Source organism: Neoarius graeffei, chromosome 11 (assembly GCF_027579695.1).
Source record: "Neoarius graeffei isolate fNeoGra1 chromosome 11, fNeoGra1.pri, whole genome shotgun sequence".
Lineage (NCBI taxonomy): Eukaryota > Metazoa > Chordata > Actinopteri > Siluriformes > Ariidae > Neoarius > Neoarius graeffei.
The window spans coordinates 79845633-79867810 of NC_083579.1; the positions used below are offsets into that span (position 1 = coordinate 79845633).

The 22178-nt window shown below is 42.1% G+C and overlaps 1 protein-coding gene across 2 annotated transcripts in view; it reads left to right on the top strand.

The window, feature by feature from the left end:
- asap3 (ArfGAP with SH3 domain, ankyrin repeat and PH domain 3) overlaps positions 1–22178 on the top strand; it is a 112639-nt gene that overhangs the window by 84461 nt on the left and 6000 nt on the right. For both annotated transcript variants that reach the window (XM_060934762.1, XM_060934761.1), the window contains exons 16-25: positions 1184–1275; positions 4102–4282; positions 6678–6763; positions 6941–7056; positions 11768–11835; positions 14361–14468; positions 15476–15674; positions 18122–18350; positions 20481–20688; positions 20794–20922. In XM_060934762.1, coding sequence (XP_060790745.1) covers positions 1184–1275; positions 4102–4282; positions 6678–6763; positions 6941–7056; positions 11768–11835; positions 14361–14468; positions 15476–15674; positions 18122–18350; positions 20481–20688; positions 20794–20922 — 1416 coding nt within the window. The remainder of the gene's footprint in view (positions 1–1183; positions 1276–4101; positions 4283–6677; positions 6764–6940; positions 7057–11767; positions 11836–14360; positions 14469–15475; positions 15675–18121; positions 18351–20480; positions 20689–20793; positions 20923–22178) is intronic.

The following is a 22178-nucleotide window of genomic DNA, read 5'->3' on the forward strand; positions in this document are numbered from 1 at the left end:
CTGATCAAAATATTGCCTTATTAGGTGATCGATTATTCCAGACATTCTAATGACCAAAGTTGCGTCTATACAGAATGAGAAATAGCCCCAAAGTCAGCATATCACAAGTCTCTTGGCGCACCTGAATGAACCATTTCTCAGCTGTTTACTCGAGATCATGAAATAATTGTTTTGTTTTCTCGAGATCTCGAAATAACGGTTTTGTTTTCTCGAGATCTCGAATTAGTTGTGTTGTTTTCTCGAGATCCTGAATTAATTATGTCGTTATCTCGGGATAACAAGGTGAATTAAAAAAAAAGGATTATATGAAAGGCCTCTCTCGGCTTCCGTAAATACGGCGTCCTACGGTCTGTTATTTCTGGATAGCAGGCTGTTGCTATGGAAACAGTTCTGATCATGGACTCTGGAGGACCACGTCCAGTCATATCAATCCACAGAAAGAAGTTCAATCATCTTTGTCGCTTTAATAATCAAATTAACAACGTCAACTCATTCAGGACACCCTGTGGCAAAAGACATGACTCCATCAGAAAATGCTCTGGAAGATTTTTCTATTATTCATTCTAATGTGAATTGGAACGCTAAGTTGGCTAATCTTAAGAAGGTGACAGAGCTTACGTTGCTATGGAAGCAGTTCAAGTCATAGAACGTCACTGATTTTTTTTTTTTCCTTCTTAGTGGAAGCAATAAAGTAATTTATTGATAAATCAGTATTTTGTGTCAGGTTGTTGATTTCTTTTCTTTAGTAAGTAGCCGTGTAATCAGCGGGATGATGTGCAGCGAGCCGATCATTATTGTGAAATTAAACCCGCTCAAGGTGATTCGAGACCCCTCCGCTTCCTGCATCGCCCTGTCAGGGTTTATTCTGCAATAATGACTGTTTAGCCCTTAAAATCCTGCATAACTGTCCAAAAGGAAAAAAAAAGACTTCAGTAACTCTTGACTATAAGAACTCTAGTTGAGATGAATCCCACTGGCTGACACTTGGCTCTGTACACAAACGTCATCTTTCTCCAAAAATCAGTTATTACTTTATAAACCTATAAATGCATGTGTTTTTTGACCTGTGTGGCCAAACCCGGATCAGTCGTCCCTCTTAAATCTGAATTAGAGGTTTGAGTTTGCAGCATAAGAGCCCAGTCTCCTCCTGAGTCGTTCTGAGTCCTGCTCGTTTTTCCCGCAGCTTGCAGTGAGCATCGGTAACAACAAGTTCAATGACGTCATGGAGGCCAATCTTCGCGATGACTCAGTGAAACCCTTACCGCAGAGTGACATGTGAGTTGCACAAAACACACCACACTGTGTACTGTGCTGGAGTTTTAATCAGGAAGCTCTGGAGCTGTGCAGGTCTTTCAGTCCTGTTCGAGTTCTGAAAGCTATTTTTGTGTCTCTTGCGTATAAACACATGAACGCAGTCAGAAACTGAACACACCACAACCAAACTGACTTTAGTGGCTGTTTACTGCAGTAAATCACCAGTCAAATGCTCCAAGCCCTTATTTGCCTTCTTCAGTTGCTAAAAACTGGATATACAGGGCTGTCCAGAATTATTGGCACCCTTAACGGAAATGAGCAAAAGTCAATATCTAAAGAAGTTTAATACATGGAGGATTTTACACGGTTGCACGAAGATATGAAGTTTATCCTCGAGTGGTGAATGTATATATCATGAGTGAGGGGAAAAAAAAAACCATAAGTTAATCAAAAGAATTTTAATTTTGAACCGGTTCGCCATTTTGACAACGCATGTCCAGTCAGCAGGAAAACATTGTGAGTGACATCATCGGAGTGAAATATCAGGAAATATTATACATTTTCAATGGAATAAAAACGTGTTCTATTCCCTTCTAGTGAGTTTCATTCATTTGGTTTGATAGCATGCAATATTGTTAGCATATCGCTTATCCTACATGTATTACGTCACTCTACCCAATGGAGAATGAGCGTTGAATACGGTTTACGATATTGCACGGTTGTCAGGACAACATGACGTCACATGTCGGAGACATAAAACTTCTGCGCTAGTGAGCGACTGTGACAATTTGTAAACAAACATGGCCGCCAGGTTTGCTTTGTTAAATACAATCGATTTTGAGAGAATTTTGAAAGAGAAAGACGCGTTGAACACCCAAAAGGAATGTGTATGTATAATAATAATAATAATGATATTGGCTGGCTTTTTTCGAGGTATATCAGATGTATTCCATTCAACTACTCGTCTTTGACTTGTTCAGTGTCATGCTCGCTGAATAGAATATTATTTAAATATGTCACTCAGATCCGTGATATGTTTCGTATGAAAAAATGTGAGTTTTTCAACACGAGAAGATAAACTTCATATCTTCAAGCCAAAGTGTGATTTTCTTTTTATTATATCGACACATTCACAAACAAAACATGCCCACATTTACCAAGACAATTCATCGATTTCCTCATGAGTGACAGATAGAGATTTATGTCCCGGTTTTGGTTCTCCATGTCCCGGATGGAGCTCGGATGAAAAATACCAGTGGCGTATTTCACACTAAAACGCTCGTGTCTGTGTAATATATGCATGTATTTTTTTCGCAGTCCAAATCCTGCACTCTGATTGGCTGGCGAGTGGGTCTGTATCCTACGATACGGACCCCGGTTACGGACCTCTGGCGACTCGCTCGTTCACAACAAACATAGTAGCATTTTTTTGTCAACATTTATCTTTTTTTATAAGATTATCAAAAATCTTATAAGTTTTTGCCAGCATTTCTCAGGAGAATCGCATTAATTTTACAGCATGGACAGCGATAACGACAGTGTTCACAGCGAAAGCGAGTTTTACTACCCTGAGGAAGAAGAAATAAAAGAAAACATTTCAGGAGAAAGCTAAAAACCTGCAACTTGCTAATGCCGAGCAAAGACATGGCTGAATCCTGAATGGCTCAGTTTTGTATAAATAGGGGACTACATAGGCGGCAAAATGTAGTTTTTTCCTGCCATGGAAGTGCACTTGTATACCGAGGAGGAAGCCATTTGCATTACAGCCGTGAATGAGGATTCAAAATGGCGGCTCGGCTCGGTTTTCCCTTTCGGGTGCTCTTGTTTTCTGTTAGAATTTGGTAAAGAAAAAAATACAGGTAGTCGTCGACTTACGACCTATGCGACTTACGACCGATCGACTTTACAACCGTCTGGTTATGACTGGCAAGTGTTTCCCAGCTAAGCGTACGACAGTTTCCGCCCCAGCTCCCGGTACATACGCAGTCTCTCTCGCGCTCCCTCGCGCGCTCCGTCATACAGTTTCTGCCCCAGCTCCCGGCAGCGCCTCTCGCCACGTACAATGGTTTCCGCCCCAGCTCCCGGCACATACGCAGTCTCTCTTGCACTCCCTCACGCACTCCGTCATACAGTTTCCGCCCCAGCTCCTGGTTTATGAAACGAGCAAATCCTCCCGCTAGCCCGAGCGCTGCAACAGCTGATGATGACGTAGACGACCCACAGCCAAGCACCAGTGATGCCAGCGGTCACTAAATTTTGTATTTTGCTATGTTTTACATTTATATTTTGGTATGTTTCAAACTAAAATGTTTTCTATTTTTCACACCTGCATTTTGTATTTTTTGTTTTGCACATATTAAACGAATTGTACTGTACGCAGTGTAGTATGCAGTGTTTGACTTAAACCAATTAATGAGCCAAGGTAATGAAATAAGAAAATGTTGATAAAATAAGACTTTAAGATGATTACAGTATCATTACACATCACAATATACTTACGTTCATTTAACACAGGCCGACTTACGACCAGATCGGTTTACGACCGGTCAGTCGCAACCAAACGCAGTCGTAAGTCGACGACTACCTGTACATCATTTACCAGCTTAAGGTCAGTCCGTATGGTGAAATACCGTGACCTCGGCCTTAAATACCGACCTCAGCCCAGAGGGCCTCGCTCAGTACTTTCAAGACCTCGGTCACGGTATTTCACCATACGGACCTCCCAACTGGTAAATAACATCTATATTATCTTTAATATCTCATATGGAAACCTGTGATATTTGGTTGTCATATTTTTTAAAAAAGTCAATTTTAAAAATCCGAGTGTGCGTTGTGTGCATGTGTCAGGAATGCGAGGAAGGAGTACATCACAGCGAAGTACGTGGAAAGGCGCTACGTGTTGCCTAAAGAGCACTCGGAGCCCCTGCGAGTGTACGATGCCGTGAAGTCGAGAGACCTGACATCCCTCCTGCAGCTGTACGCCGAGGGAGAAGACCTGTCCAAACCCACAGCTGTACCTGATCAACAGGTCTCACACACCAGCACAGGCATATCTACACAATAGTGTACATACTCAGAGGAAAGCGCTATCTACCCTCTTCTGCATACATGAGCTGACAGATGCCCGTGATTGATTAGTGTCTGTGTGGTTGACAGAGGAGTGTGTGTGTTCCAGCCCTCCCACCCTGAGAGTACGACTGGTTTTTCTTCCTTGTGCAATTTTGGCTGCGTTTGAAACAGAAGGTTGCTGCTGTAATAGACAGGTGTCTTATAAGGAGGGACTCAAGGCGTCTTCTAAGGATGTTATTTTGATCTACTTTTTAAAACAACATTTACAGTAACGTGTGACATCAGCACGCCGTGTAACTAAACCAAAGAGTGAGTTAGTTGGTTATCAGATGCCTCAGAAATCATTATGAACAAATGTATTTGGTTACAGTCACAGCGTTCTAAGATGGTGCTAATGTTTCAAAAAAAAAAAGCCCATAAATTATATCTGTATATGAAATCACTTTTCAGTGAAGTTTAGTCCACCATCTTTATTGTTTAAATTTTTATCCCCCGCTGGCCCAAAGGCCCGAAGGGGGATTATGTCGTGGTGATGTCCGTCCGTCCCGGGAAGGGTGCTCGCTTTCTGAAATCAACTCCTCTCACAATTTTTGGAGGAATTTCACGAAACTTGACAGGATTCTTTGTCATGTCAGTAATACGCATATTGTAATTTCATTCAATTCAGTTGTATTTTACCAGAGTTATGGCATCGTTTCCAGCGGGGGATATTGTGCTCTCAGAGCGCTCTTGTTTTATTTGCTTGAGGGAGCTGCTGCACAGATTTCTGGGGATACAGTGATGTTGCCTTCAACTGGGGCAGTTTGAAGACGTCTTAGAAAACAGGAAACGAGAGTTTGATCAGTTTCGAGTAGTTCTATACCAGTAGTTCAATACTGATAACTATAACAGTGACTATTAATAAATCGTTCCTCTGCAGTTTACGTGGTCGGTGCTCACACCAGACCGATAGCGATCCCTAGAGCCCAGGCCTGGGTTTATCCGTACCGGTGAGATTTGCTTCTGGAGCCATTTTTCCAGACCTGGACCTGATCTGATAAAACATCTGACCAATCAGGTCATTGTTTACATGTGGCGTTGTCTGAGCACGTGCTGTTTCTCCCCGGGCGTCTTTGTACATCCTTGTTGCATCATGAAGTCACGGAATACAGAGTCACAGAAAACAAAAAATATAATACAAAGCACGGATCTTTTATTCACAGACCTGTGATCTTCTGTGAAATATCAATAATAAATTATCAGCCGCCGGAGTGTGTGCTTGGGTTGTTCTGAAGTCCAGGCTGTACAGTATGACCCGGAATAATGTGCTACTACGGTACTTGGAAAAAACTTCCATGACTATTCCTAAGTTCTGTGCGTTTATTTCCCTGAGTGTCAGGACCGAGCGATATTATAGTGGGGATTATAGCTGTGGTGTTTCTGCTCCAGACTGGAGCTAAACTCCGGCAGAGCGAGAGTCAGAGTTGGAGTTATAGGTAGAGTTAGAGTTCTCGGTGTTGTGGAACCCGGGGCCCAATTTGTAAACACGTTGATGTATTTATTTTCGGTGCTGACGGTGTAGCTTAAAGAAGCGTTAAAGCTGGAAATGTAGTTTGTCGCCTGGTACGTGGCTGATAATTGCAGTGTGATTTGGATACTTTTTTTTTCTGTTTTCCTGAGTTGGTTTTGTTTTAAAAATAATAAATAAAATAAAATAAGTGCATCTTTTAGTTCACCCTGCTTTTGAGACTCTGGTCCACTGTTCGATGTTCAGGGTTGAGTGGGTGGACTGTGATTTACTTATATGGTGTTTAAACAATTATAACTTCATATCCTTCCAAGACCCTGGAGTTGATTGTGTGTGTGTGTGTGTGTGTGTGTGTGTGTGTGTGTGTGTGTGTGTGTGTGTGTGTGTTTAACATGTGGTTAACGTCTCAGCTGCCTCTCTTCAATGCCTTTTACTCAAGTCATTCATTACAAGCAGACGTCACGATGCTGTAACGTTCCTTCCTGTTGTGATCTTTCTCTTTGTTTCCTGTAATTCCATGTTTCCTCTTCTTTCATCTGTAATTGGATCTCTTTTGCGTCCCATGTGATGAGTCACGGAATCTGGATGTGGATTAAAAACTATTACTGTAATACAGAGTTATGTTCTATATTATAATATAAATCTATAATAGAGTTCTGAGGATCTGATTTAGGAAGCAGGATTTCACAGAGGACCGTCCTTATCCTCGTCTTTTGACTTTTACTAATCTGTCTTTCTTTTATTTTTATCTGTTTGTCCGTCTCTTTTTCTGAATCAATTTTAATGTGTTCTTTCTTTCTTTCTTTCTTTCTTTCTTTCTTTCTTTCTTTCTTTCTTTCTTTCTCAGGGTTTGAAAGAGACGTCTCTCCATGTGGCTGTACGTTTGGCAGAGAAGAGCTCTCTGGCTCTGGTCGATTTTCTCACACAGAATTGGTGAGTGTGTGTGTGTGTGTGTGTGTGTGTGTGTGTGTGTGTGTGTGTGTGTGTGTGTGTGTGTGTGTGTGTGTGTGTTTAATCTGGTGCTTGTGAAACCCTGTTGGCGTTGGCAGGTTGTTGAGTGCAAATGTTTGAAAGTTAATTTTATGTGTGTGTGTGTGTGTGTGTTTACAGTGGCTGTCTGGAGAAGAAGACAGTGGAAGGAAACACAGCTCTTCATTATTGTGCAATGTACAATAAACCAGAATGTCTAAAACTGCTGCTTAAAGGAAAGGCTACTTTACACGCAGGTATACCATCAGCACAGCAACACACACACACACACACACACACACACACACACACACACACACACACACACACAGAGACAACACTTAAGGAAAATTTTGGGGTTTAAATGAAGAGCTCAGAACATCTGGAGGATCGTTTAAACTGTGATGCTCTCCAGGCTAACATTGTGTGAAGGCACAAGAATAACGTCATGCTGATTTGATTGAACATGAGCCTTTTTTTCTGTTTTTGCCCATTTTGTGGTCAAGTATTCATTTCTATTGCTTTTATTTACTTCTTGTGCAACTAGTTGCCATCAGAAATCAGTTAATTAGTTGAATGGAGTCGACTCGTGTGCAATTAAACCGTCACATGTTCTACACCTGTTCCTGTCAAGGAGCCGGAAAGTTCTGGAAAAGTATCAAAAATTCCAAACTTTGTCCATCCCACTGAGCATTATTAAACCTCTTATTTAAAAAAAAATGGAAATCATGTGGCACAAACATGACATGACAAGATCATCCAGCAAAAGTCAGATCAGATGAGGGAAGCTGTTCACAGGACAACCCTCGCATGGACACTCCACTTAGCTGGGATTGACGAAAGGATTGTGAGAATAAAACCATAATTGAAAGAAGTTATAAGGAATTCCCTTTGAAGACTCAGCAAACGTGTTCAAAAAACGTGCTCTGGTCTAATAAGACCAAAATTGAACTTTTTGGCCTTGGTACAAAGTGCTACATTTGGTGGAAATACAATACTGTTCATCACCCTGAGAACACCGTTCCCACTGTGAAGCGTGGTGGTGGTAGCAGCAGGGCTCTACAGTGCGCACGTTTCACTCGCATTTGCGAGCGAATTTTTCGGCATGCGAACGACGGAAAAAAAAAACACGCGCATTCGTGCGAGGGCTTCTTGCGGCCGACAATTTAGGAAAGCACTGAGCACAGACGCGACGAGTTTAACATTCTAAAATGTATCAAACGTTAAACTGCAAAGTATGTAAATCCAGCGCTGGATAGCCTACCTAATATAGTGTAACGAGTAACGGCCTGTATTGTTGTGTGTGTGTGTGTGTGTGTGTTCTGCCTGCGCCTTGCTCCCTGTCTGTATTTGCGTGCATTGCCTCTGTCTTGCACTGCGGTGGTTTCCATGGTAGCCGGGGGGGGAGTGAAAAAGTTAAATTTTTTTGCCGTTCTGCCTCATCTTTCTGTGATTGCCCCTCTTTCCCACGGTTGTATGTTGTGGGTGTGGCATTAGGTGGGAAAAGTGCTTTTTAGGGATTCATCAGATCATTCAACTGAGAGATAACTGAGAGCTGGTTCGGACCGAGCTGAGAAATATATTCGCTATGCAGAGAATAACGGCGTTTTTTAAAAGCAATGATGGTGGAAACAAGAATAAAAGAACGGACGAGGAAGAAAGTGTAGTGAAGAAAGCTAGAACGATGGGAGAAGGTGCGGGAAAATTATATAATGAGATGGAAAGCACACACCCCAGTGCAAGCATTTAGATGGGAACATACAACACAGCAGAAAACCAAATAATATACAGTATATACAAATGGTACTGACTAGTGGCCTAGTGGTAGCGTGTCCGCCTCTCGATCGTGAGTTCTATTCACGGTCGGGTCATACCAAAGACCATCATAAAAATGGTACCCACTACCATCTGGCAAGGCACGCTGCAATACAGATGTGCATGGGGAGTTAAACTCTCGTGGTTACCAGAGGACTAGTAATAGGCGAGAGGCCGAGGGCTACGGAAACGGAGATCGGCACCGCCCGATGCGCCACCATCAGAGTTGGGCCTGGTTAGTACTTGAGTGGGAGACTGCCTAGGAATACCAGGTACTGAGGCGTGGGAAGGACTTTAACTAACTAATATACAAATGGTGCATGTCACAACACAGCAGAAAAACAAAGAATATATATATACACAACTGGGCGTGTTGAGCTGCAGATGTTAATTGCACATTAGTTATAGAAACTTAGTTCAGCTACAAAACTCAGGATATTGCACTGTATTTGGTATTGCATTGGGTATGGATGTGAAAGTGTAGAAATATAAAATATACAAAAGCTATAAAAACTAAAAAGTTGCTGTGTGAGGTTGCACTGTAATAAGTATTGCACTGTATCAGGTAAGTGTGAGAATATTGTCCTTTTAGGTTCTTGTTGGTGCATTGTTGCACCTGCCAGAAGTGGCATCAGTCAGTGCATGTAATTAGCCTTTTTCACATTACGTCACTTGCAGAAGAACCTCACATCCGTTTTCAGCCTTTTGAATGGAAGAAGAGGCGGCATGCTAATCTGCTGGCTAACAAGTAGCAACCATAGAAAGTCAGTAAACTTCCTTTCCAAAACAAGGCAGATAGGTGACTGGAATGGTCGCTAACAATACGTAATGATAAACAACAATGCGCAATATTATCAATCTTATCTGTGAATGACACAGTTTTGTTAACATATGTTGTCGCCGTATACCTCTTCTTCCATTCAAAAGGCTGAAAACGGATGCGAGTTCCCCTGCAAGTGACGTAATGTGAAAAAGGCTAATTGTTCAAGGTGGTTATGGCCTGTGGGAAAAAACTGTTTTTGAGTCTGTTGGTCCTTGCTTTGATGCACCTGTAACGCCTGCCTGAGGGCAGCAAGCCAAAGAACTCCGAGCCAGGGTGGGAGCTGTCCTTGATGATGTTGTTAGCTCTGCTGAGCTCTACTCTCTGTTTAGCTACTGTTTGTTCATTCATTCAGTTGTTTGTTATTCATTTGTTTGTTCATTCGTTCATTCATTCATTCTCAATTGAATTTTGCGTTTTATGTGTTGGTGTGTCTAAGGTTTGCGCTGCAATAAGCCTTTAAAATGAAAACCTACTTGTGCCCCCATTTTTTTTTCCCTGTGCTCCTAAAATTTTTAACTTAGGAGCACATGTGCTCCTGAAAAAAAAAGTTAGTGTAGAGCCCTGGGTAGCAGCATCATGTTCGGGATGCTTTTTACCAAAAGGGACTCGGAGAATAAACAGTCGGGGTGAAAGGGAAGATGAATGGGACGAAGTACAAGTCAGTTCATCATATAAGAACACACAACCTCGTCCAGAACTCTCAACTGGACCGCCAACACTTGTCCTCCCGCTGCTCCTTCTCCTGCCATACAGCAAACCTATGTGGCACTAACTTCAATATCATAGACAAATGGAGAACCTCCTGGCAGGAGACTACCCCGCCCACCCAATTCACACTCTTCTCAAACACAATGTTACCACCAGGAGCTGATCTACCCTGAAGATCATGGGTCACCCTGAACCGCCTACGAACCGGAGTCTGTCAGTTCAACGACAACATGTACCGCTGGAGGCTCCGCCCATCAGCAGCCTGTGTCTGTGGATATGCCAACCAGACTGCCCACCACATAATTCACGAGTGCCCCACCCTCGGTCCACCTGAACACACAACCCTTAACCTCACCAACCCCGATACGGTGAGCTGGCTGCAACGCCGGAGTCTCACCGCTCAGCCTCATCCGAAAGAAGAAGAATATAAGAACAGAGCGTCGTATATTCAGCGGGATCAGTAGAAAGCATAAGAAACGTAAATAAATACCAGACTCACCGTCTTAATTGATGAGGCGATGCAGCGAGCTGAAATATACGCTCAGTACAAAAGTTAACACCCACACAGACACACGAGGTGACAAAATGTTAAAATCTTAAGAAATATTTTATTTTGTATCATTAAAATATGAAAATACCAATTTTCTGAAATACACATTCAGTTTTAAAGGGAATGTGAAGAGCTGATTTGATTGGATATTACCCAACTGTATGATAATGATGTCATTCTAACCCCACACCTTTCTACAATTATGTGTCAATGGTCATGCAAATACCAGAAATGTATAATGCTGTGGTTCTGTCTCTCTCTTTCTCCCTTTCTTTCTTTCTCTCTCTCTCTCTCTCTCGCTCGCTCTCTTTCTCTTGCTCTCTTTCTCTCTCTCTCCCTCCCTTTCTGTCTTTTTCTGTCTTTCTCCCTCTCTTTTCTTTCTCTCTCCCTTTCTCCCTCTCTCTTTTTCTCTTTTTCTTTGTCTTTCCCTCTCTTTTTTCGCTTTCTCTGTTTCTCCCTCTCTTGTGCTCTCTCTCCCCCTTTCTTTCTCCCTTTTCTTTCTTTCTTTCTTTCTTTCTTTCTTTCTTTCTCTTTCTTTCTTTCTTTCTCTTGCTCTCTTTCTCTCTCCTCACTTTCTCTCTTTCTCTCTCCCTTTCTCCCTCTCTTTTCTCTCTTTTTCTTTGTCTTTCCCTTTCTCTCTCTCTCATTTCGCTTTCTCTCTTTCTCCCTCTCTTGTGCTCTCTCTCCCCCTTTCTCTCTCCTTTTCTCTTTCTTTCTTTCTTTCTTTCTTTCTTTCTTTCTTTCTTTCTCTCTCTCTCTTTCTTGCTCTCTTTCTCTCTCCTCGCTTTCTCTCACTTTCTCTTGCTCTCTCTCTCCCTTTCTGTCTTTTTCTGTCTTTCTCCCTCTCTTTTCCTTCTCTTTTTCTTTCTCCCTCTTTTTTCTCTTTTTCTTTGTCTTTCCCTTTCTCTCTCTCTCTCTTTTTTCGCTTTCTCTCTTTCTCCCTCTCTTGTGCTCTCTCTTTCTTTGTTCTCTCTTTCTTTCTTTCTTTCTTTCTTTCTTTCTTTCTTTCTTTCTTCGTTCTCTCTCTCTCTCTCTCTCTCTCTCTCTCTCTCTCTCTCTCCCTGTTTTACAGCAAACACTGCTGGAGAAACTGCGCTGGACATCGCTAAGAAACTGCAGCACACACTGTGTGTCGACTTGGTAGGTTTGATCTCCTTACACACACCACCTAGAGGAAACAAACACACACACACACACACACCCCATCCCAAAAACATAAATACTGACGTGGTGTATCATGAAGTTTCAGTGGCGTTCCTTTTTTTTTTACGGACCCGGTATCTCCACCCCATGACTAACCTCTTTTAGTCGCCTCATACGACATGCAGAGGTTACGCTGAGCCTGTTCTTTATCCCGGGACCCAGACGGAAGTAAATGAGTTTGAGTATCTTGGGAGCCTGATCACATGGGACGGTGACTGCGGCGAGGAAATTTGCCGGAGGATCAGGAAGGCATATGGTGTGTTGGCTGGATTCAGCAAGCTGTGGAACGCTGGTGAACGGAGTCTACGGTCAAAACTACAACAACTGCTACGTGTTTGTGTTTTCAGCGTGTTGCTGTACGCCTCTGATACTTGGACGTTGATGAAAGATGAGCGAAAATGAAAGCATTTGAGATGAAGCGTTCTAGAAGGTTACTTGATGTGAAGTGGTTCCATTATGTGACGAATGATGAGATCAGGCAGCGTGTGCACCTGGAAGATGATGATGTGATGACCATCAAGAAGAGAAAAGTTCAGCTGTTTATTTGGGCGCGTGTGTAGAGTGAAGGACGACCAGCTGTTGAAGATAATCATGCTTGGTATGGTTGATGGAAGCAACAGAAAGGGGCGGCCTAGATGGGCGTGGATTGATGACATCACAGAATGGACAGACATGACTCTTCACCAGATGATGGAGACCGCACAAGGTGGAGAGCGGTGGTAAACGTCAGAAAATGAAGCCCCAACAGGTTTTACCAAGCTCATGGACTATTGCTTGATTGTGGTGCGTCATATTCAGGATGCATCAAAATATGAATACGATATTTGGAACGAAGTTATAAACAGAAAGCTTGTGACAGGCTGAGACGAGAGGTGTGTCGGGACTCGGATGGAAGAAAAAAGTCATGTATAAGCTTGTGGGACAAATATAAAACTGTACTAATGAGAGTTCATTCATTCATCCTTAGGAACTGCCTGGTCAGAGTCAGTGTTTTAATTCGGCTACTGGTTTGTTTATATTTTTGGAAATAGAACTGTGTAAATTCTTTAGAAAATATTGCGGACCAGTGCAATCGAAAATAAGAACAGGAAGAGTGGGTTTAAAAAAAAAACTGTTCACATACCTCTCTGCATCTCTAGCTGAGGCCAGTTATGAACTTGAGTGATGTAGTTGAGGTTGAGGAACCATCAGAGCCAGAATTCACACATCATGCTGACAGTGCTGAAATTTCTACCTCTGGCTTTTTGTTCCAGTGTTTCTAGAGATAAAGAACTAGGAGGAGGAGGAGGAGTGCTACCATTCTGTGGCTGGGAAGTTATTTAATTTGAGGAGATTAAAGCAAATAATGTGCATGAAATCGCTCGCTTGGCGCAGTCAAGCAGACAGAGGAAGTCTGTGTGCGCATGCGCAGGTTTACCTTCTTCTTCTTCTTTTGGGTTTTACGGCAGCTGGCATCCACAGTGTTGCATTACTGCCATCTACAGGTTTCCCTTTGAGCGTGCACTGACAGTTCCATCATTCTGTCGCTAAACGAACAGCTGATCACACCGAGGTGCTCGCTGAGCGCCAATATTTATTAGTTTGGTCCTGCGTTTCCTTTCCTTCGTATATAACATAATGTCTTTTCTTCTCGCTTTCTTTCCGTTACTGTAGTCGCTCTTTCACGTTTCATTCGCACACTCACGTCCTCCATTTTTCTCTCCTGTTTCAAATTTGTATCCCACAATGCCTTGCGTGAACGGGGAAAGCCCACCACGGGATGCATGACGTAGTATCTTGAATTGGGTCATGGTGAAGCAGGAAAAAATAGCAGAGAATTTCAGGTCACATGGAGATAAATTCGTTAATTGTTCTATTTTTTAAAAACCCTAATAACATTGGACGTCTGTGATTCGAATTCAGTAGCTTTCAGTCACTAAACAAAATTAATTGGGTGTCGGGGAAATTCTTTTTACGACTTACACTTGAAAAAATCTGAAAGGCAGGACAGCTTGAAGATATTGAAGGAGTTTTTAGTCTGATACAGTTACAACTGAGTGAACTCACTTGAGTCTGGACCTTGCAGTGTTTTTATGTATTTATTTATTTGAGGTCTCTTCAGATCAAATCAAAGCTTCATTGTCAGCACACTGATTCGTATCAGCCGCCACCTGCTGCTCTGTAAACGCAAGCTGGCGCTTCACTACTGCGCGCCGTATTGACTCAGTGTCATAACGTCCACAGAGTGTCCTCACACTGCTGGGGTCAGGAAGTGTGTTACACCGAGTGTGTGTGTGTGTGTGTGTGTGGGTTTGGATTGCAGCTGTCCCAACTGCTGTGCTCTGTTTAAAATGGTCACTTCCTTTGCATGGAAAAGTTTGCTCCCATTTTGTCCTCGTTCATGATGTTAAACTATCAAAATTAGATTTGCAGTTTTAAATATTCTGCCTCTCGTGTGTGTGTGTGTGTGTGTGTTTTCCCAGCTGGAGCTGGCTCACAGTGGAAAATTTAACTCCCAGATCCATGTGGAGTACACATGGGAGATGCCGCAGGAGTTCCTGTACGACAGCGAAGATGATCTGGATGAGAAGGTGTGTGAACATCACATTATCTTCGTTGTCCATCTAGATTCATGATTCAGCACTAAGGAGACCCACGCCATCTACTATACGCATCAGTACTCATGAATGTGGCATTCCATACTGCTGTAAATTTCCATCACACACTCGGTATACAGTACACACAGTATCAGTACGTGGCTTTGAGTTAGACACGACTGCAAGTGTATAGTCCGTTAGGTTATAATTGTGAACTTGGACATGCTGAAATGAGTATATACAGATAATTTTATCATTTCAGACTCCGTGACGTGCGAGTAATAATCCTAACTGTGGACGTATGATCAAGTTCTTTTGAGTAATTTCAAAAATATTCGTAAGTGATTCCTACCTGTGTCTCGGTTATTCATCTCAAATCATCTAGAGTCCGTGTGAAAATGAATAAGTGTTTTGACTTCACTTACAGACCATCATTATATGGAGAGACACAAACAACGTTACATATTCTTAAAAACACGCCACAGAGATTAATTTGTTCTCGTTACGGCTTTTATACGCTTTCATATAAATTCAAGAACAACACAATTATCTCATCTCATCTCATTATCTGTAGCCGCTTTATCCTGTTCTACAGGGTCGCAGGCGAGCTGGAGCCTATCCCAGCTGACTACAGGCGAAAGGTGGGGTACACCCTGGACAAGTCGCCAGGTCATCACAGGGCTGACACATAGACACAGACAACCATTCACACTCACATTCACACCTACGCTCAATTTAGAGTCACCAGTTAACCTAACCTGCATGTCTTTGGACTGTGGGGGAAACCGGAGCACCCGGAGGAAACCCACGCGGACACGGGGAGAACATGCAAACTCCGCACAGAAAGGCCCTCGCCGGCCACGGGGCTCGAACCCGGACCTTCTTGCTGTGAGGCGACAGCGCTGACCACTACACCACCGTGCCGCCCCAACACAATTATATGGATTTTTAATTTTTGGTTATAAACAGTGTGTTGTCTGCTTATGTTTTCTTTCCTGTAGGCCAGTCCATCCCGGAGTCTGCGCTCGCCTCTGCCCTCTAATGGCTGCTTTGGGAATTCTCCATGGAGCGGTAACAGCGGCGGGGACCCGAACAACCCGTACCAGAACGTAGACTTTGTTTACCACAACACAGCGTGCAGCAGCACCTCCTCTGGAGGCAACACACCTCCTCCTCTTCCTGCTAAATCCATTCAGAGAGGTTAGAGATCTGCCTCGTTGCTATAGAGACAACTTTCAATCACTCACTCACTCACTCACTCATTCACTCACTGTAGTATTGAATTCTTGAATGTGATTGGTCAGAAGAACGTTGATTAATTTTCTGTAACAGCAGCTCGGACCTGTAGTTCCGACTCTAACTCCAATCACAGGTTTGTATTAATGCACTCAGTGTTTGTGTAGTGACAGGGACTTATGTGTTGGATGTTCCATATAAGCCAAAATTAATAATAAGCAAATTAAATAAAGGTTTGTTTGTTTGTTTGTTTGTTTGTTTGTTTGTTTAAGATTGGAAGGTTGTGACTTCAAATCCCAGCACTGCTAAGCTGCCAGTGCTGGGCCCTTAAGCAAGACCCTCAACTGCTCACTTGTATAAATAGAATAAACATAAGTTGCTGTGAATAAGGGTTTCTGCTGAATGTCGTAAATATGAATAATAGGGAAGGAGTCTCCAGTGTCAGCACTTTGTAACAGTCAGTAAGTTATAAATGCAGAGGCTGCTGAGTGAACAACTGTTTATAGCTGTTATTAAATAAGAGGGCTGCACGGTGGTGTAGTGGTTAGCGCTGTCGCCTCACAGCAAGAAGGTTCTGGGTTCGAGCCCCGGGGCCGGCGAGGGCCTTTCTGTGTGGAGTTTGCATGTTCTCCCCGTGTCCGCGTGGGTTTCCTCCGGGTGCTCCGGTTTCCCCCACAGTCCAAAGACATGCAGGTTAGGTTAACTGGTGACTCTAAATTGAGCGTAGGTGTGAATGTGAGTGTGAATGGTTGTCTGTGTCTATGTGTCAGCCCTGTGATGACCTGGCGACTTGTCCAGGGTGTACCCCGCCTTTCACCCGTAGTCAGCTGGGATAGGCTCCAGCTTGCCTGCAACCCTGTAGAACAGGATAAGCAGCTACAGATAATGAGATGAGATGAGATAACAGGATCTAACTTGTTTCATGGATGTTCCACAACATTAAACGTAACTATAAATAGATAAAAAGTTGCCATGTAGTGATAAATTGTGCAACGATAAATCATGATACAAATTTCTGATGATTCGAATTGATGAACTAAAAAAAATGAATCATCATGATTATCAGGTTGTCAATTTTTGTTTTTTCTAGCTGTAATTGTGTTGTTTAGACAGCAGAGGGCATAATAACACAATAGTGGGAATGAACGTGACTTCACTGTAAGCGGAAGTAACACAGCTCTAATGCTGTAAAAACAAAAAACAGATCTAAAATAAGAAAGAGGTGTTGTGTGATTGTGTGCAAATAGATTGAATAAGAAATCAGAGCTCTCTATAGGCTGCTGAAAGATAAAGAAAAGAAAAGCAAATGGAGGGAGAACAAATGTTCATCAACGTTTATTAAGTAAAGGCCGATTTGTTGTTAACTTTTTCATTTTTAATCAAAGGAATATTTTAGTTAACAGGCTATAATTATATTTTACTCCAGTCTTTAAATGTGGGTAAATAATTATTGTTGTTATTCAGAAAATGAAACCAAAGTATTTTTTTTTTAATTTAACAAAAGGAATATTTACGTTGATAAAGTATAGGAAACTGAATGTTGCATTTATTTGGTAATACAATTTTCTTCTTTTTATTTTTTTTTTTGATCAGTGTCCCATAATTGGTCCAAGAAATGTGTAATTATTTATAAAACAGAGCAAATCACTTGGTTCCATAAGTAAAAGTGGGGTAACGTGGCAAACATTATATTTGAAGACTTTTTTTTTTTTTTTTTAATTTAACAAAATGAATATTTAAGTTGTTAAAGAATAGGAAACTAAAAATTGCGATTTGGGGGGGGGGGGGGGGGGGATAAAATTTTCATTTAATTTTTGTTCAAAAAAAAACACGGAGAAAATTGAATCATGAGCCAAATATCATTAATCGAATAGAATCGTGAATCGGGTGAATCATTACATGCTGAGACAAAAGTATGATGCGTCATGCATTAATAAGTTGCTAAATGAATATTATTCGGATTGTTGGAAAATTGCTGTGGTATAATATGGATAATAAAAAAATTGTGGATGATAACAATAACTCTGTTTCACATCAGCCAATAGCTGTTGATTATTTTCCTTTAATAGCACATCTTCCATAACACATGCAGAATTTAGATTTATGCACAAGTTATTCAGCCCTGTGATGACCTGGCGACTTGTCCAGGGTGAACCCCGCCTCTCACCCGTAGTCAGCTGGGATAGGCTCCAGCTCGCCTGCGACCCTGTAGAACAGGATAAAGCGGCTACAGATAATGAGATGAGATGAGTTATTTAAACTAGAAAAAGTGTTAAAGCTGTTTTGTCTAAATTAGTTTTTACTGTACAAGTTGATTTTGAAAAGTTTACATTCCAACACTGCTGTAACACAAAAAACATTTACATTTTAATTTTCCATCTGAACATGTAGTTTATTTCATCCTGCTCCAGGTCGATCCGACCCCCAGATCAGCACCTCGACCCAGGAGTCTCGCCCCATTTCACGCCCCGCCTCGAGTTCCTGGAGTGGTTCCTATAGAAACGGCCCCCCTTCACCCCTGGCGGAGGTCGCAGGGTCATGGGCTCCCCGCTCTCCCCGTAACAGAGTGCTGAAGAGACAGACGGTGGTCTGGGAGGGACAAAGTTCATCAGGGACGCAGAGCTCCATCGGACCTGTTGTGTAAGAGCTGCTGATCTCCGTTACCGAGACGCACACGGACTGCTAGGGCTTTATCACTGAACAGAAGAGTCAAAAACTGAAGACGGTTCGAATTTAGAGCTGGTATTAAAGTCTGCAGAGTTCAACAGAGCTTTTAAAACAGATTTTACAAATAATCCAGTTTGGGTTAATCAGGTGTTTCACTGCCCCCTAATGGAGACCATCATCATCTCATTATATTAAAGCCTGTATTATTGACTGTGGAGTGTCCTCTCGTCTTATACTCCATATTTATTCAACATACAGTATGTTCTCAGGTTTTATAAAAGAAATGTTCATAAAGATGCCATAAATGACATGAAAGTATAGTACCAGTCAAAAGTTTGTACACCCCTACTCTTACACTGAAGACATCAACATTATGAAATAACATCTGGACCACATATGGAATCATGTAGTGAACAAAAAACAGTGTTTTATAAAAACAAAACGCTTCATATTTTAGATTCTTCAGAGTATCCAGCGTTTACCTTGATGACGCTTTACACACTATTGTCATTCTCTTAACCAGCTGCACGAGGGAATCACCTGGAATACTTTTCAATTAACAGCTGTGTCTCGTCAAAGGGTGGACGAGTTTCTTACCTTCCGAATGCGTTTGAGATCAAACAATAAATAATACAGTAAACAGCCATACTCAACACCTCAACTGCAGTAATCCATATTTATGTCAAGAACCAAACAACTAAGTAAAGAGAAACGACATCCATCATTACTTTGATGTGACTTTTCTCATCTCATTATCTCTAGCCGCTTCATCCTTCTACAGGGTCGCAGGCGAGCTGGAGCCTATCCCAGCTGACTGCGGGTGAAAGGCGGGGTACACCCTGGACAAGTCGCCAGGTCATCACAGGGCTGACACATAGACACAGACAACCATTCACACTCACATTCACACCTATGCTCAATTTAGAGTCACCAGTTAACCTAACCTGCATGTCTTTGGACTGTGGGGGAAACCGGAGCACCCGGAGGAAACCCACGCGGACACGGGGAGAACATGCAAACTCCACACAGAAAGGCCCTCGCCGGCCACGGGGCTCGAACCCAGGACCTTCTTGCTGTGAGGCGACAGCGCTAACCACTACACCACCGTGCCGCCCCGATGTGACTTTTAATGAATAAAAATAAAGAAAAAACATTGTTAGAAGGTGTGTCCAAACTTTTGACTGGTGCTGTATTTAGAGATTTGTTCCTACATCAGGCAGTACAGAGATCACAGCTTAAAGGTTTTAGTTATTATGGAAGGTGAAATAAGAGGTCAAATGCCAGATTAAACAGTCTTTCTGGCAGTACTGATGGAAACATATTAAGCTACATGTTTGATGGGTGAAACTAATATTACTTATTAAAATCAGCAAATTCTGCAGTACTCAGTACTGAATAAAACATAACATAGGCAGGAGATATTTAAAAAGGCAATGTGCATTAAAATGGAAAGTATCAAGGTGTAATAGTCTTATCTATACACACACACAGTCCCGTGCAAAAGTCTTCGGCTCATGTAAAAAGAAATGCTGTCGATCAAAAATGGCTTAAAAATAATGAACCGAAATGTTTCAACATTTAAAAAAATACTGTAAACAGTAATCAGTGAGCCGTAATAAATGACACAAACTCAGTATTCGGTGTGAGACGAAATTCCCTTTGCTTAAAAATAAATAAATAAATGAATCCGTCTGAGGTCCAGTGAGGTCAGTTTTATGTGGAAATGATCTGTAGGTTTTCCTGAGCGTCTTACAGAACCAGCCACAGTTCTTCTGCACACTTTGACTGTCACACTCACTTCTTCATTTTACACCAAAACCCTGCAGCCTTCATTATGCTTTCTTTTTTCATCTGAAAAGTGCTCTCTGATGGAATACGCTGCTCAGATACAGACTTTTTTTTCTGTCACATTTAATTTTGTGCTGGAAAAAAAAAACGAACGTTTGGACTGTAAAATGTTTTTGTAATGTTTTGACTCAATAATGTAGAAATCATAAAATAGAAATCTGTAACAAAGTTTATATGAAAAAAAAGGGGTGCCTAAGACTTTTGCAGTGTGTGTGTGTGTGTGTGTGTGTAATATAAATGTCTGTGTGTGTTTAGGTCAGAGAAGACAATGTCGTATCGGCGAACAAGTACTGGAAGTGGGAAGTGTGTAGCAGGTTCTCCCAGCTCTGGAAGCAGCATGGAGGAGCTCTACTGCAGTCTGACCAATAACAGCACTGCTAATGCTAACGTTAACCTCTCAGTGCCCGTCATACTGCCAGTGCCCGTCATACTGCCACCACCCCGGTCACGCAAGAACGCTATGGTAACGAACAACACCATATTACTGTGTACTGCATTCTTAGTTCAGAATGTTATACAGAACCCATTATACAGAGTGTGTGTGTGTGTGTGTGTGTGTGTGTGTCAGAGCTCAGCGAGGCCGCGGCAGAAGAAGGTTCAGGCGTTAGTGGACTGTATGTGTGTGGGCTCTGACCAGCTGGCCTTCTGTAAAAATGATATTATTATAGTGACTGCTGCTGATGATCCCCACTGGTGGGTAAGTATGTGTATATACACACACACACACACACACACAGCAAGCTGCAAGTGTTGCAGCAAAAAAGCTAAATTGTAAGGAAAATATTAATCCACAGAAGATGTAAAGAAGTTTCCTCGTGCAGCTCCAGATAATGGGCGGCACGGTGGTGTAGTGGTTAGCGCTGTCGCCTCACAGCAAGAAGGTCCTGGGTTCGAGCCCCGGGGCCGGCGAGGGCCTTTCTGTGTGGAGTTTGCATGTTCTCCCCGTGTCCGCGTGGGTTTCCTCCGGGTGCTCCGGTTTCCCCCACAGTCCAAAGACATGCAGGTTAGGTTAACTGGTGACTCTAAATTGAGCGTAGGTGTGAATGTGAGTGTGAATGGTTGTCTGTGTCTATGTGTCAGCCCTGTGATGACCTGGCGACTTGTCCAGGGTGTACCCCGCCTTTCACCCGTAGTCAGCTGGGATAGGCTCCAGCTCGCCTGCGACCCTGTAGAACAGGATAAAGCGGCTAGAGATATTGAGATTGAGATGAACTCCAGATAATTTCACACTTTTTGGCAACATGAACCAAACAATATCGTCAGCGTTAAACCTCCGTGATAAATCAGCCAGGGGAAATATGGCACTTTTTTTTTTTTTCTTGGTTGCTTTGTGAGGCTGAGAGGATTCCTGATCTGGATATAACTCACCGTCAAACCTTTTTTTTTCTCTTTTTCATGACCGCTCATCTCACATTTCAGTTTAAATAATAATTCATGTTGCCTTGTTACAAAAATCGAATTTCATTCTCAGAGACTCTCAGGCAGAAGACCGAGTAGTGAGATGAGTTTGAAAATGACGACATTTTCTAGTAACTGTAAAGTTTTTGGATGGAGATGCACACAGTCACCATGTAAAGTGATTATCTTTTTTCCTTTTAAAGTGATATAATTACAGTAAGCTTGTGTTACATCTGAATCCACCGGACTTTAGGAGTCCACATTCCTTACACCAGGCAGCAGATTAAAATAAAATAAAATAAAAACCCTGAAGAATAAGTAAGTGCTGAACTCCTTGGCGTTTGCTGTTATAGAACACATTGTGACGTATGGCATGAAGCTGAGTTACTGTCACAACATCAGAGTTGATTTATTTCCAATCACCACATACTGAAGTGCTTTATTCCTCTTATACCACAGTTTACCAATTCTTACAGTTTTGTATTTTAAAAAGAAAGGTGCATCATACTTTTTTGTCCATTTATCCTTCTAGTTAATGTTGCTGAACATCCAGGT